This window comes from Miniopterus schreibersii (genome assembly GCF_964146895.1).
Source record: "Miniopterus schreibersii genome assembly, chromosome: 16".
Lineage (NCBI taxonomy): Eukaryota > Metazoa > Chordata > Mammalia > Chiroptera > Miniopteridae > Miniopterus > Miniopterus schreibersii.
Window position 1 is genome coordinate 4,672,699 of NC_138116.1, and position 16,398 is coordinate 4,689,096.

The window sequence follows — 16,398 nt, forward strand, 5'->3', positions numbered from 1 at the left end:
CCCTCGGATGCATGGTAGGAAGTCGAGGCTGATGCCAAGTCAGGTCCACCAGTGCCTGTCTCCTCACCTCCTGTTCCCTCTCCTCGGGCCCAAGGAGCCATCTCCCTTGGATGCTGGCCTTTCTCAAGGGTGAAAGAGGAAAGGGGGTCACCCTGGGAAGCCTGCTCCCCGGAGCTTGGGCGCTCTTGTCCATTTCTCTCAGCAGAACCCTCTGTGCCCGTGTCTGGTGGTGCCATCACTGGCCAAGGTGGACATTAGACATGCTCAGTGCGGGGTCTCAGAAGCAGTCACGGGCCTGCCAGTCCCTTCTCTCAGCTCCTCAAGGCCTGCGGGAGGCGGATGTTTCTGTTACCAAAGCTGATGGTGGCACCCATGCGGTGGAGGGAGCTCACCCGCTGAGGGATCTTTAGAGTCACCCGGGAGAATGGGGGGCAGCAGGTGGGATGAGCCCTGGCTCGGCGGCTGAGCCCCAAAGCTGAAGGCCTTCCTGTTCAGCAGCCTCGGGTCCCCGCTGTAAACAGGAGAAGCCAAGCGCGTGTTGCACCTCGGGGTCACCAGGGGAAAGGCGAGTGTCATCCACGCAGCATAATCAAGCCTTTTGGGAGTTAGTGAAAATTTTATTATCACTGGTTTTACAACTCAAATGAATCTGAATACACTAAAATGATAACAGCGCTGCTAGGCAAAAGCACTCTAATCAATGGTATGAGTTTCATCTCTGACCCTCCGGCGGAAATGTGAGAAAGGGCTCCCGTCCACCCTGTTAATAGCAGAATAAACCCATCGGAAATGAGAACCATCATTTTCCCACGCACGGCTGGAGGCGTTTGGGCATTATTTACCTGTGAGGGCCAGGCCTGAGGCCCCGCTGTGAGAGGGGCTTGCAGAGGTCACGCCAAGTAAGGACAGGGGATAACTGCAACTCCCCTCGTGCGGGCTGTGTGCCTGGCGCTGAGCTAAACACTTACTCCTTTCAGTGGTCCTGAGAGGTAGCACGATTATTATCCCATTTCTCAGATGAGAGCACTGAGATATGAAGGAGTTACAGAGATGCCTGGCGTCACCTGGTTAGCAAGCAGCTGAGCCAAGATTTGAACCCAGGTCAGGGTCCACAGCACACTGCTCCTCAGATCTTGCAACATCAGGGCTGGAAGGGAATGTAGAGAGTCCCCAGGAATGTCAGCCCAAGAGAGAGGTGATCTGGCCAAGTTCAACAGCAAGTTCATTTGTCCAGTTTTTCACCTAGGGGTGTTCCTTGGCTTGTAGATGCCCCAAACCAATCTCTGCCCCCCGCCCCCCATTGCCACATGGCCGTCTTTCTGTGTGCCTCTGTTCCTTGTCTCCTTTTATAAAGACACCAGGCATTCAGGGCCCACCTCACTCCCAGGTGACCTTATCTTAACTAATTTACACCTACAGTGACCCTGTTTCCAAATAGGGTCTCATTCTGAGGTCCCAGGAAGGACATGAGTGAGGGGGTCATCATTCAACCCAGTACAGGCATCAACTGATCTTGCCCAGGAGTGGACTTTATTGTCATCCCTTAGCTTTCACATTGGACTTTGCCGCATTCATTCATTCATTCATTCATTCATTTCTAAGCATCTTCTTTGCCTCAGACTCTGTGTCCAGTGCTGGGGCAGTAGAAACCCAGGAGGCGTCATCCCAGGTCTCCGTGTGCTTCGTTCTCTGTGACTTTTTGGCTGGGCTGGGCAGCCTGGGTGGTGGGCTTGGGTCTCACACCCCCCACTTCCCCAGGCTGGGCCCCACCACCGCAATCATTCCCGGGGGCCATGTCGGGGCTCAGTTGTGCTGGCTGCCCTGGTGGCTGGGCCCCCCTAATCAGATTAGATGTGTATTCAAACAAACTGATGATCCGTTCCATTAGAGGCTTTTCGAACACGCTTTTCTGAGTGAGAAATCCATTCGGTAGCAGCTGTGGAGCCGAGGCATAATTGATTGTCGCACCATCCCAGGCCCCCCGACGTCAGAAGGTGCCCGGCTCCTGAAGGTCACTGGCGATGATCAGATTAAGGAGGGCAAGAGCCTTCTTTCTTGGCTAATGAAGCACTTGGCATGCAGGCAGCACAGGGACTGAGCTGGGCCAGGCATCTGCCAGGAGACAGGGGAGGAGCATAAATTAGCATCTCATTCGTGGGAGCAGAGAGGAGGTGGGAAGCAGGAGCTGGGGGGCTGAAGGACTAGGGACCAGGTTAGGAGGCCAGCTCCAAGGAGCACAGACTTTCCAGCCGATGACCAGATAGGTTGTGGAGGTCAACCTATCTGGTGGCGGTGTAGAGGCTAGGAGATGGTGAGGGGGAAAGTTTGTAAGAATCCCAACCTTCACCCTGTTCCCACCCATTCCAGACAGATCCCAGTGACAGCAGTCACCATGTGCCCAGGAGGAGGCTGCTGAAAGAGAGAGGCTTTGGGGAGGTTTCAGAGCTGGGAAGGACATTTGTCCCGCCTACTGACCCTTGAAGCTGGTCCTGGAGGGCAGATAGACATCTTTGGGACAATTAGAAGGCCGGTGGAGGTCCTCGCCCTGGCTGGCACTCCCAGGGAGGTGAGGTTCCCAGGCCTGGGCTGGCTGGGAAGTCAAATTCCAGGAGCGATGGAGAGATGGAGGGGCTCAGAGCACGAAGATATTATTGTGCTGGGGGCTGGAGCGGGGGGGCTGAAGTTGAGATAAGGTCTCTATGGGGCCATTTAGCCTAGAGCCCAGAGGGAAGGGTGACAATGGGGGTATTTATTGGGAATATCAAGGGAAAGTCAGGCAGGGGCACCCCCCTGAACTGTTATGGGGAAGGAGAAGGCCCAGGACTGAGGCCTCTTGTCTGCCTCCGAAGGCTGCTCTTCCTTCAAAGGGGCTCCGGCTCGGGTGGTCAGGGACCCCCAGCCACACTACACCCTGTGCCCCAAGCACACAGAGGGCCTGCCGGTTCCTCGGTCGCCAGCAGGGCTGCCCCGTGACACCTCACCCTGTGCACTCGCATACGTTTATGCACATGCATGCATCTCTCTGACTATAAATAAGTAACCCATTATAACTGTGGGACACAGCATGAAAGTTGCAAAAAGTGAGTCCCCACCCCCAACCCCCAGCCCCTCAGTTCTCCCTAAAGCATCACTGAGCCCATTGTCTTATGTAACCACCCCCCCCCGAAAAAGCCGATGCTATACAAGCAACTATATTTTTATACTTGAAGAAAAAAGCACTTGAACACAAGTGGTAGCCGATTACGTACCCCATTGTACACCTTGCTTTTTTTTTCACTTAACAGCGGTTCTCAAAAATGGCTCCGGAGCCTTGTGCAGGGGAATTTGATTGTTGGGAGGTGCAGTCATTTCTTTAACCAGCACCCTCCTGATGGACGTTCTGGTCGTTTCTCAGTTCTTGCTGTTGCAGGGCAGAGAGCTGCTCTCATTGCACCCTTGCCGGGGTACATCGTGGAGTATAAACTCCTTGCAGAGTTGGCGGATTGGGGGAGGGGCGCATCTTTTCATTTGGATAGAACCAAGTTGTCCCTGTAGATGTTGTGCCAAGTGACGGGCTCCCAGAGCAGAATGCGAGCTCGCCTGGGGCCTCCAGAGGCTCCCCAGCCCTGGGTATTATCAAGCTCCCCATCTCGGCCTAGTGACAGGAAGAGCAGGGAGCTCGGGTGGGCTTTAGTTCGCCTTTCTCTCACCGAGAAGTTCAGCATCTTTGTACGTTTCAGGGTTATTTGTAATTCCTTTCTGGGAACTGTTCATATCCTTTGCCCATTTCTCTGTTGGTTTGTTTACCTTTTTCTTATTGATTTATGGGAATATTTTTTTATACCAGGAAAAGGAGCTCTTTGTCCATGATAAAAGTTGCAAATATTTCCCCCTAGTTTGTCATTTTGTCGCTTCTTTTTGTTTATGGGTCTTTTTTTTCCTCTCCCCGTGCACAATTTTTATATCGTTGAAGGCATCAATCTGTTTTACGACTTTCTGGAGTTTGTGTAGTACTTAGAAAGTACTTGGCGAATACGTCGCTTTGCCAAGATTATATATTTTTAAACCCCGGTGATTTTTTTCTAGCTCTTTTAGAATTTATTTTTCATGTTTAAAACATTGATCCATCTAGCATTTATTTTGAGGTAAAGTGTGAGGAAGAGATTCAGCTTTTTTTTCTTCTCCCAAATGGCTCTCTAGCTGTTCCAGAGGCATTTGGTGAATGATCGAACTTCCCCCCACTGACTTGAATTTCTACTGTCATCATCTAGGAAATCATCCCATATGGATCCGGGTCTATTTCTAGACTTTTTAGTCCATTGCTTCATCAGCCTATTTGTACAAGAACCCCCTGTTTTAATTACTGCAGCTTTGGAATATGGTTCCGTATCTCCTGTACTTACTATTATTTTCCAGGATTTTCTTGGCTGTTCTTTTGGTTGTGGTTTTTTTTTCAATGTGAACTTTAGAATCACTTTGTCTAGTTAAAAAAAAAAAATCCATCCTTTGTGAGCATTTTCAAAGTGAGGGAAAGTTTAAGAGAATGACATCTGTGTGGCACTGATTCTACCCACAGCTCTCCATTCTCAGAGACCCCTTCCCCTGAGAAGGTGGCAGGGCTGTCATGTGCACCATAGACGCCGTACCCTGCGCGACCCTAGGACTGAGGCTGAGAGGAGCTGATGGCCCCGCCCACAGGGCCTGTCCATCTGCATATATGTCCATCTGTAATAGTGGGTACCAGTGCCAGGCACTTTTCTAAGCACTTTATGTTGTTCAATTTATTAATCCTCACAACTTACAGCTAAGGAAACTGAGGTGCAAAGGGTTAAATAACTTGTCCAGGGTCAGTGATCTGCGTTACCCTCCTGCGTGTTCATGAGGCAGAAATCTGCTCCCGCCCATAAACATACACGAACATGCACACATACACACACGCACATGCACTCCCATAGAGATCGAGACATACACAGACATGCCGACACACACATGCGCACACACAGACATATACAGACACTCATAGACACACATAGGCATGCACACATGAAAACACACCCACATACATACCCAGCTCCACACAGACAGGCACATGAACATACACACTGCTGCGCCCACCCGTCTGCTCTTCCCATCAGTGACTTTCCCCCTGTGGCACACACACTCCCAGGCCCCCTGCCTTCTCCTGCTTTGGGGCAAGGGGGCCCATCAAGGAAACCAGCTGGCTGGACTCCCTGCCATGGCTCTCATTCCTGTGGAGGACTCCCTCCTAACCTCTGGATCCTGATGGCAGGGGGTGTTTGGAGGAGGCAGGGTGGGGTGACCCACCACGGGGGCTTAGGGAGAAGACCCTTAACCTCTCCCAGGCTACCTCGTGAGGATAACGTGGGATGAGGGATGCGGAGCACCCAGCTCAGCGCCCAGCGGTGCCCAGCAGGGTCTCAGGCGGGGATATCCGCACTCCCTTGCCTCTTCCCCCAAGCCATTATCTCTGGCAGCAGCTGGAATCAACCCATCCAAGCAAAAGTCATTGGCTCCAGGCTGGCACCCCCGGGGAGAGCCAGAGGAGCGAACTGGCAGATGCGGAGCTGGGAGCAAATTGCTCAGCGATCGAGTGGTTTACAGAGGCGAGCGAGGGGTCGGGGTGCAGAGCATGTGTGCGTGTGTATGTGTGTGCGTGCAAGCACATATGCCCCCCCACACACACCCCAACTGTGCTGGCTCTGAGTCAGCCCCACATCCAAGGGACTGAGTCACTTGGGGGCTGGGAATGTTATTGTTTTAAAACAAACCAGTGATGACAGGAACTAACAGAGGGTTTTTAAAAACTCGATTCAAAGGGCTCTTGAAAGCTGCTGGAGAATATGAATGAGCTTTTGAAGTGCGAATGTGCCCATTTGTTAAACAGAGAGCAGAGCTGCCGGCTTCAACAGGCAGGAGGGCAGAGAATCTTTTTTTTTTTTTTTTTGTGGGTTTTTTTTTTCTAGGCAAATGAGTGCCTGCCTCTGCCACCGGCCAGAGGTGGGCTGGGACCCCAGAAGCCAGGGACCAGGGGGTGCTAGCCACTCCCCTGAGTACACGCTCTAAAAGAGGCACTTTCCACTTGTAAGGCAGTAGGCTGACATGACAGTCATTAGGGGTGATGGAGAGATGTGCTCCTAAGCCGCATCTAACCCGAGGCTGCAACATCGGCTTCGCAGACACAGTGGCCCAGGGTGGCCTTCTGTGCGGGTCTGCGCTTCCTTTCCCAGCCACCTACGGTCCTCCCTGGTCAGCCTCTCGGTGGCCCCCACCGTGAGGGTCCATAGCAGGGATGGGGTTCAAGGAAGACTCCTCCAAACACTCACAAGTTATACACTCATAAGATTGAGACCTCAGGCTTGAGGTTGGGGGTGCTAAGCAGCCTGGGCCCCAAACATACTTTATGGCTTCTCTTAAGTTACCAATCTGTGCTTGAGCCCAGAGTGAGGCCTTGCCACAAATTCTGGACTTAACTGACCATGGATGCCCAATTCTGGTTGAATCTGAGGGTGGGAAGATGGACTTGGGGCCCAGGGCTCCAGGCCCCACTGATGCTCTCAGGGGTCAGCCTGCCATGCAGGAGGGACCCAGCCTCTACCATTCCCAGTGGGCTGACCGCCTGTCCTGTCCAGCGGCATCTCAGCTCACTCCCTTCCACCCTGTAAGCTACCCACTCCCCAGCCCCTGACTCCTGCCCCCTTCCTGTGCTTGAGTCCATTTCTTAGGCAAAAAAACCCAAAAAACACAAACACAGCGTAGGTGGTTTCTGCTCTCTGGGCTCATAGGGGAAAGTTAGCTCTGGGCCAAGGTGTGGCTGGGGCACCAGCCAGAGCTGGATGGCAGCCCCCTCCCTGGCAGGGACACGCACACTTCTGTTTAGGGGAAAGAAATGAACATTTGCAGAACATCTACCCTAGCATTTTCACAATTATTTCATTTAATCCCGATGACGTCAAGGTGCCTATTTCTCTCCCTGTGTCTCGTGATGGAGAAATTGAGACTCAGGAAAATGAATGCTTGTCCACGCCCGCGCAGCTGGAGTTACAGGGTGAGCACAGACGGGCGTGGATGCTGGGACCATCCACCACTGGTCTGCAGGACAGGACGCCCAAGGCCTGCCCTGCCAGCAGCTTCCTGCTCGGCTCTGACACGCCCCACCCCTTGGGCACGGAGTGGCAGCGAAGGTGCTGGACTTGGTTTGGCCAGTCTGGATCCCAGGCAGGTTCCTAACCCGTTTCTGAGAGGTGGGTTATGATCCTGGCTACTCGGGGGTTTCACACGGAGTAAATGAGCATCGTTAAAGCATCTCAAACAGTTCAGAACCTAGCAGGTGCTTTAGTTTTTGTTTCCAGATGCTGGCTTCTCCCCCGGCCCACCCCATCCACAAAGGGAGGCGGGCTCTCTGCTGGGCTTGGAGGCCCCCCCTTCCTCTATCTCTTCCTATCCTTTGTCAACCCCTTGTTATTTCATTGCCCCTCCCTCCCACTGGTCCTAAGGGCAGGAAGGTCTTCATGGTCCCCTGGAGTCCGGGGGCCTGGAGTGCATTGAATTAGTTGAGGGGAGCTGTGGGGAGCTCGTGGTTGGCGGGGCTGAGTCAGGTCAGAAGGTTGAGATGACTCTGCAGAGAGGCGTAGCCACGACTGGACCCGCCCCCGCAGCCCGGGCAGTGGCCTTCCTCTGCCAGGGAGCTGACCTGGTGTGTGAGTGGGAAGGTCGAGGCAGGCGGCGGGCGCAGGGTCAGGGATGGGAGGACCTAGCAGCCTGGCAGTGGAGGGGGTCCCCTGGGTGGGCCCTGCCCCGGAGTCCTCTGAAACCAGACTGACCCAAGTTCAAGTCCTTCCCAGCCACAAGGCTGCACCTGCTCCTGCCGAGGGGTGTTAGGGCTCCAAACAAGTGACCGGATCAAGGCGAGCAAGCGGTAACGTGGCTTTGCGCCTCTGTTTCCACAGATGACGTGGCCCCCTATTTCAAGACGGAGCCGGTGCGGACGCAGGTGCACCTGGAGGGCAACCGCCTAGTGCTCACGTGCATGGCCGAGGGGAGCTGGCCGCTGGAGTTCAAGTGGCTGCACAACAGCAGGGAGCTGACCAAGTTCTCCCTGGAGTACAGGCAAGCGCCCCCCCTCCTCCTGGGTACTGGGGGGTGCTGCGTGGCAGTTTGGGGGTGGCGACTCCCGGCCCAGTGCAGCTGGGAGGCTGGGGTCACAGAAGTGGGGCCAACAGCCCTGCCCAGGGATGAGAAGACCCTGCCCTGCCCGGACAAGGTGGCCCCTGCGGGGGTGGGTGGGGCAGAGGCGGCGACGGGGGCAGGGTGCTCACCACCAGCTGGGCTGTTGCCATGGCTGCGACCAGAGCCCTTTCCTTCCCTCCCTACTGTCCAGGGGGCCCTATAGGTGGGGGTCTGGGTTCAACATGGGTGCGGCAGAAGGCAACCAGGGATCGATAAGAGGAGCATAGCTCTTTGGGGGAGCTGCGGAGATGGGACATGAGGCGGCCACCCGGAGTCTTTGGGTTCTCTCCACGCCCTTGTGTGCCCTTACACTGAACTCTGAGCTGGGCTGGCCCTTACCTCACCCAGACACGGCCAGGTGCGGACACAGAGGACGGAGAGAGAACAGGGTCTCAGACAGAGGGTTCGCTGCTGGAAGTGGTCCTGCGAGGCAGCCACTCCCCCAGCCCAGCTGGCCGCCAGCCCTTCCTGGGCCCTTCCTCCTGCTCCGCTCCCCTCTCACTGGCTCGCAGCCCTGTGGCTAGCGGTTAATCCCCCACCTGATGTGTATAATTGGTTTTGTTGGGGAGGAAACAAGATTGTCTTCCCCGGGGGGGGGGGGGATGTTGATACAGATCTGCCGCAGGGGACAGGAATGCAAATGAGAGGAGGGGTTTAATTGCTTGAGGGTTTGTCTTTTCCAGAGAACTTTCTTTTTCTTTGCAAAGGGGGAGACTAGAGTCTGGGTGACTTCCAGGTTCCTTCCGCCCCCAGTCCTGGCCTGCATTGGGCCACACCCAGTGGGTATGGCCACTTTGGCAAAGGAGGGAGCAGGGGTGCCAAGGCAGGAGTACCACCCTCCGCTCTGGATGGTGAGAGGCAGACCAGGAAGCAGGAGCCTCTCCATTGCCCGCCACTCTGGGACTCAGGTCTTCAGGGGGCCCACGAGGAGACTAGGGGGCCCTCCCTGCGCTGCCCCTTTGATGGATTTTAGGTGGGGACCCAAAGACATTCCTAGCCACAGTCTGGCAGCACTGGGCAGTTTGACAGCCTCAGTGAGGAGCCCTTGCTTGCTCTTGGGTGCCGGACATACCCGAATGTCATGCAGAGGGCACACTATGGGGGGTTAGTGGTGCCAGAGCCTCCCAGCCTGTCCCTGACTTCTACTGGCAGGGAGCTGGTTCTTTCGCTGGTTCTTTAGCTGGTTCACAGCTACTCGTTTGGTGCCTGGGAACTGTAAGTGCACCAGTGTGGGCACTGCACAGAAGCAGATTCCAGCTCAGCACACGGACCAGACTTGCCCCACGACAGAATGGGCTTCCTTGGGAAACAGTCAGTCCTGGAGGCATCCTGGTCATAGTCAGAGTCCAGCTGGTCATGATGATGATAATACTGGCAATGAAAAAGAGCTTATTATATGGCAGGCGTTATGATACGCACTCTATGATTATCTCATTTACTCTTGCGAGCAAGCCTGTTTTCCCCATTCTACAGATGAGCAAACTGAGGCTCAGGGAGATTAAACAATTTACCCGAAGTCAGATTGTTGAGCTGGGCTTTAGCTAGAAGTCGTCTGACTGCAGAGCTGGAGTTCTTTACCACCCAGCACTGCCTCTCGTTGAAGAAGGATTGCATCCTTAATGCCTATCCTAAGCAATCTCTGAGAACGGTGCTCTCCCAGTTCTAGAAAACAAAGCAGCGGGAGAAGGCAAATGTGCCACCTCAGAGCTTGGTTGGGTGGAAGTTATTCCAGGGACGTGAATGGGCTTCCACCTGGGGCACTCATCCCCACCCAGCCCCCTCACCCCCAAGAAGGCTGGCCGAGGAGCACTGTGGTTGGCCAGGCCTCCATCGGGGGGTCTTCTCGAGGCCATGGGTCGCTGTGTGTGCAGCCCCACACTAGAGCCACGTGGTGGGAAAGGAGGGTGAGAGCTGTTAGCAGAAGGGAAGGCGGGGGACAGAAGTCACCCATGTCCACTTCACCAGCCCTGCCCCCAAAGAGGGCCTGGCTCACAGCAGGTGCTTTTTTTTTTTCCTCTTTTAATTTTGAAAATTTTCTAATCTTAGACAAATTATAAGTACAGTACCATAAATACCTGTATACATTTTAGCATCCGCCAGTTGTTAAGATCTTGCATCTGCGCTCTCTTGCTCTGTCCACACACGTAATGCGAGCACTTTTTTGCTGAGTTATTTAAGAATTAGTTGCAGATGTGATGTCCCTTGACCCCGAAGTAGAATTGTTAGGTATAAGCAATTCCTCTGCGGAGCCACGATACAATTTTCACCCCCAGGAAATTTCACATTGATACAAGGCTGCTAATACCCAGGCTAGATTTCTCCGTGTGTCCCCATTGTGTCCTTCGTGGTTATTTTTAGTGGTGGTGTTTGGTACAGGATCTAATCCAGGAGCGCACATTGAATGTAGTTGTCATGACTCTTAGACTTCAGGCTCCTTAAACCTAGAGCTTCCTCATTTCTTGTCTTTCACGGCCTTGACATTGAGAGTTCGGGCGGCTTTGTCTTCCAGTGTGGACTCGTCGCGTTAAACCTTTCAGGGGACAGAAAGTTGCACAGACGTGCCTCCTTCTCGGTGGTTCGTACCTGAAGACGCCCGATGTCATTTTGCCCCCTCGCTGGCGGTGGTAGGTGTGATTCAGCTGGTCAAGGCGATGCCCGCCAGGTTTCCCCATTGTCAGGGTGTTAAGGTACCTTCTCGCCCTCGGCTGATAGCCTAAGGCTGTGCGAATGTCCCCTCTCCAGGAACCTCCCGCCGTGCTTAGGATCCGTCGCCGAGTCTTAGCAGTGATAAGCAGATTTTCTATTTGCGTCATTCCTTTTACTTCTGTCAGCTGGCACTCTTTTGTAGGAAAAGACTTGTCCCTTCTCACCCCCTTTGACATCATTTCACAGAAGCTTCTGCCCCTCAGTGTGCTCGACTCCATCCCTGTCACTCATTCTGGCGCCCGTGGTAACCCACACCCTGCCGGTGGCGCCTCTTCAGGCCGGATCCTGGGTCCTTTGGACTCATCCCCATCAGATTCCTTGCACTTTCTTGCTTTTTTGGCTCAACATTGTGTTGCCGATTCAGCTCTAAAATAAATGCATCCTGAAAATTCATTACGTAGTTAGATTGGCCAGCTTCCCACGGTCCTTCAGCCACCGCCTGCTGCCAAGGGCTTCCTTGTCTCTTGCAAATTCCTGACTTTAGGTCAGGTGACAATATCCAATTTTCAGGCAGAAAGATGGCTGGATTTACTCAGCAGGTCGAGAGAAAATAAGATTGAAAGTGCTGCCATAAATTTAGCTGTGTTTCCCACCCCGTCGCCAAAGGAAGAAGTTTGTATTCATGTCCAGTCTCCAAAGGTCTTTATTCTCAGTGGGAGCTGTACAGAATGGGCCGTGTGTGTGTGCTTGTGTGTGTGTGTGTGTGTGAGTGACACAGCTGCACCGAGGAAATCCTATGCATCCTTCTGCGTACCAGTGCCAGCGAGTTTGTGGGTCCACCTCCATCCGTGGGGGGCAGAGTGGGGTTCGGTGGACGCTGGAGCATGGCCCACCTGGATATAGTCACACTGCCACCGGTATAAGCTCTGTGACTTTGGGCAGGACTACTTAGCCACCTGTCTTCATTTTCTCATCTTGGAATCAGGCACAGTAATGCCTACGTTAGGGGGTTAGAGGAAGGATTAAATGAGGTTCTGTGAGACAAGCCCAGTCCCTGTACAACAGACATGAAATAAATGGTACTTGTTAGGATTCTACAAGATGCCCTGCTCGATAGGATAGTGGGGACAAATCTGATAACAAACCCACTAAATCTCACGCGCAAGTGAGTGTATCTCCTGCGGTGTCCTGCCAGTGACACAGCTAAGGCCCAGGACCCTTTTGTGTGGAATTCCTCAGGACCCTTTGTAGAATTCCTCTTGCCCCTTGTTGGTGACATGCTTTATCCATTTTGAAACCAGCCTTGAATTTTCCAGTTTGGGGCTATAACGGTTGGGGGTACCACTTGGGTGCAAAACAAAATTTAATTCTAAAATGGGATTTCTTTTCCCATGTGGGTGGGATATTGCCTGGGAAGACCCTTCCATAGGTTTGGGCATCGGCCCCACTGCCCTCCCCACCAGTGGGACGGGGCACAGCCTCATGGTGGCTATCGGTGTGCGTTGGGGTGGAAAGGGGGAGGTTGAACACAATACTCAGACATATATGATCTAGTGTGTTTGCACACGTGTGTGCCCATTTCCTTCACAGTCTTGTATGCATGGTTAATGGTTGTGAGCGTGTGTCTGTGCAAAGCATGTAGGAGTGTTTGTGTAACCTCCCGACTCTGTGGGATGGTGACTCACATAAGGGTCAGGCTCTCTTCTGGCCGACTGGAACCCACACCCCTCCTCTCGGCTCCCCACCCCCTCCGCGCCCCTCCAGGTTGGATCAATCCCGCCTCAGTTTGTGTCCATTTCACCAGCCAGGGCAGCGAGGCTGGGGACAACCCCACCAGCTCAAGGATGGGCAGGCCGAGCCGTGGCAGTGGAGGAGGGAGGGGAGATGGATGGTAACCACCTGCCCCTGTGACCACTTCATGGCAGAGTCATCAGCCAGATAATCTTGTCCCGCCCTGATAATGCCTTCTCCCATAATTATCCTCACACTTAAAATGACTAGGAAAACCAATCAGCCAGGCAGATTACACACACACACACTCCCCCCGCATTATGGAGGCTCGCCTGCTGCCAGGTATTTTCATACATCATCTCACAGCAACTCTAGGAGGTGAGCATTATTACCCTCATTTGGCGGATGAGGGCCTGGAAGCTCAGAGAAGTTCCGGGACTTGCCTGAGGTCATCAGCAGAGCCAGTGGCAGGTCCCAGAGATGTCTGTCAGGCCTGAGTGTGTTCTGTCCTCTGCACAGATACACACAGGTTCCCAATCAGGACCCTCTGCCCCACTCCTATCACTGTGTCATTCTTCTGGCCCAAGAGGCAAGAAACCAAGGGCCTCAGGCCCTCTAAGGGGCCTGTGTGAGGGTGTGAGCCCAGCTGAGGCCCCGGGTGGCCCTGGCTGGCATGGAAAAGAGCAGTTGTGTGGAGGGGAAGACCAGGTGAGCCAGGCCGGGCGTGTGGCTGGCCCCAGCCTGCGTCCCCAGGTGTCTCTCAGGGAACTGCACAGGCTCAGTGGTGGGAAGAAGAAAACCCCACGTGTGTGACAGCCCTGGTGAGGGGCACAAAGCAAGGGACACATACAAAGATGGTGCTGCCTTTGAAATTCTTCAGAGGCAGGGATGAAGGGAAACTCCCCGGGCCAGCTGCTTTGTCTGTCGCTTGTCCTCTGGCCTCCCCTTACAAGTGAGTGGAAGTGAGAGCGGGCGGCCGACACTGGGGAGGCAGAGGCGGGCTGGCTTCCCACAGGGCACCGGAGCACATGCCACGTGAGTGCCAGGACCGAGCCAGCTCTTACCCGCAGCTGCTCTGGAAGGCTGGTGCTATTATTATCTCTGCCTCGTAGCTAGGAATCTCGGCTCAGAGAGCTTCAGCAAGGTGCCCAAGGTCACACAGCCATACCCGGAGGGTCAGGTTTCACACGGGATCTCTCAGACCCCAAGCCTGGGACCCTCTCCCTGCTCTGAACGTCTTGCTGTGCTTGTCCTTTCCCCAGGACAGTGGCACTGCCAGGGCCCAGCTTATTGGGATGGCCCAGCCAGCCTTCTAAAGAGCTGCAGAAGGGGAACGATTCTCAGCTAACGGAACTTACCAGGGGCCTGGCCCTGTTCTACATGCTTTGTGTACGTTAACTCGTGATAACAGACACTCTGGTCATCTGCGTGGGGGTGTCCTCTACTGGTACTGGCCTATTCCTCCAAGATTCAGCACCAAGACCCCCCAATACAAATCCCAGTCCTGGCCCGACTCACTGTATGCCTCAAGGCAAATCACTTAACCCCTGCCTCAGTTGCTGAGCCTATTAAATGGGCATACTAGAACTAGTAGCTGCCCTAGGGGGCTGAGTGTCACACGAGATCAAGCATGCAGAGGGGTCTGGTCATCCGCGTTTCTGTAAGTCGGAAGGGAGACCTGGAAGGCACCCAGGAATCGCGCACCTGTCTCCTCCCAGTGGGCAGGCTGTCCCCTCTCCATCCTTCCTGGCCACAGTGTCACTCCTGCCCTCCTGGAAAGTCCAGGCTCCGCTTCCTCAACCAACCAGATCCCATCCGCCTGGCTCCAGCCTCTTCGGAGATTGACTCCAGTTCGGCCGTGAGTTTGGACGTCTTGTCTGAAAATGGAAGGCTGCCGGTGAGAGAGCTGAGGTGCAGGAATTGGTTATGATGGGCATAAATTGAATTTTAATAGAGATGTACATGGCATTGAGCCAGCACACTCAGGCAAAGGGAAGGTAGTAATTAAAAGTTAACGAGTCTAGAAATGTGCAAATCATCAGGGGGGGATGCGGGAGGTGGGCCAGGAGGAGCGAGAGGCCCCCTGCCGGGCAGAGGACCCTGCCCACCCTGCTGTGCCTGCACACAGGAGACCTCCAGCAATGGGGTGTCTGAGGGACCCTCACACCACACCCTGTTCTGCCACAAGGAACACAGTGACTAGAGCAGGGTTTCGAAACCTGGGCGCTAGGTCATTCTTTGTTGCGGGGTTCCCCTGTGCACTGTAGGATGTTCAGCAGCATCCCCAGCCTCCACCCACTACATGCCAGTAGCCCCCTCTCCCAGTCATGACATCCAGAAATGTCTCTAGACATTGCCAGGTGTGCCCAGGGGGGCACACATCGCCCCCATTGAGAGCCAGCTTCCTAGAGCGAGGCACTGGTGCCCCTGACACCAGACTCGCAGTTGGAGCCAGAACTGGCCCTCTGCGTGCAGACACCCTGTTGTGTGGGGGGTCAGGGGTCTGGCTTGTCAGGGTCTCTCTTAGGGGCCTCTCCTGCCCCCCTTTGACTTTTCATGACAATCCCAGGAGACGGTACTTCACTGAGTTGCGCAGAGTGGCTTTCCTCTCTGCTTCATGGGGTCCTGGGTATAGGATGAGCATGCCAGGTATGACAGTGTCGTTGCACAGAGGAAGACGGAGCCTGCACAGACTCAGGGCCTGGCTCCCCGGAGTAGAATAACGCAGGCCGGTCTCCTACACGCGGTCCTGCTAAAAGCTGCTAGAGGGCTTGAGGCCACTGTCAAGAAGAGCACGGATCCCAGTTCCCTGTAGCAGCCCTGACCCAGTCCCCACAGGTGCCCGAGAACACCTCCTAACACGGCCCCGAGGCTCTGAGGCCTGGCCTAATCCCCGCCCTGTGGTGGGAGATTTAGGACAAGTTCTTCTTGGACCTGAGGGGCCCAGCCTCAGCCTCAGGGTTCGCTGGTGACAGCAGAAGCCAGGAGAGAGAAGGACGGGAGGGAGGGAGGTGAGAGAGAGCGCCCGGGAGAGTGGTCAGGGCAGGTGGTGAGCAGCGAAGGCACAGCTGGCTCCCTGGGCCTCAGGTTGACGTTGCAATAATTATGTCGATTAAGACAAATAAGTTCAAAATGTACCAGGAAAGGGGAGAAAGGAAGCAAGCATCGCTAAAACATTGGCTGTCTCCGTTTCCATAGCAACCTGTTTCCTCAAACTCTCATCAACTGGTGCTGGCTTGGGGAGGCAGAGGGCCCCCTACTCCCGAGGGAGCCGGAGATGGATGGTGGGTGTCACTGTCAGGGCCCAGGCTAAGGGCCGGGAGGTCCAAGGAGCACACGCCAGGGCCTTGAGTCACCCAGCCACAGAAGGGCTCCGCTGGCTGGCACCTAGGCCCAGCCTCTGTCTTACTATTGGGACAGTGTGGCCTGAGAGGAAAATGATCTTCCTCAGAGACGGGGCATGAGTTAGTGTCAGAATTGGAATTCAAGCCCAGGCCCCCAAGTCCCACCAGCACTGCTTGGTGTTCTCGGCATTCTGGCATACAGAAGGGAAAGGCCACAAGATCCAGTTTGATTAGGTGACATTTCCCTCACCAGGCTGAGCATCTCGGGATACGGGAGGTACACACCACGTTGGGACACGCCCTGCAAGATCAAGGCTAGTGCTCGGGTCACGGGTTCTGCCCCCACCTCCCCCTCCCCCCGTAATGTCCACTGAGTTCTTTTGGTGTCCTTGTGTCCCTGTGATCCAGAATATCACTCCAAGACGTCAGGGCCCTGAGAACCCATGGGGGT

At 54.6% G+C, this 16,398-nt stretch overlaps 1 protein-coding gene across 2 annotated transcripts in view; it reads left to right on the top strand.

The window, feature by feature from the left end:
• SDK2 (sidekick cell adhesion molecule 2) overlaps window positions 1-16,398 on the top strand; it is a 185,181-nt gene that overhangs the window by 73,513 nt on the left and 95,270 nt on the right. For both annotated transcript variants that reach the window (XM_081162409.1, XM_081162410.1), the window contains exon 2: window positions 7,947-8,106. In XM_081162409.1, coding sequence (XP_081018535.1) covers window positions 7,947-8,106 — 160 coding nt within the window. The remainder of the gene's footprint in view (window positions 1-7,946; window positions 8,107-16,398) is intronic.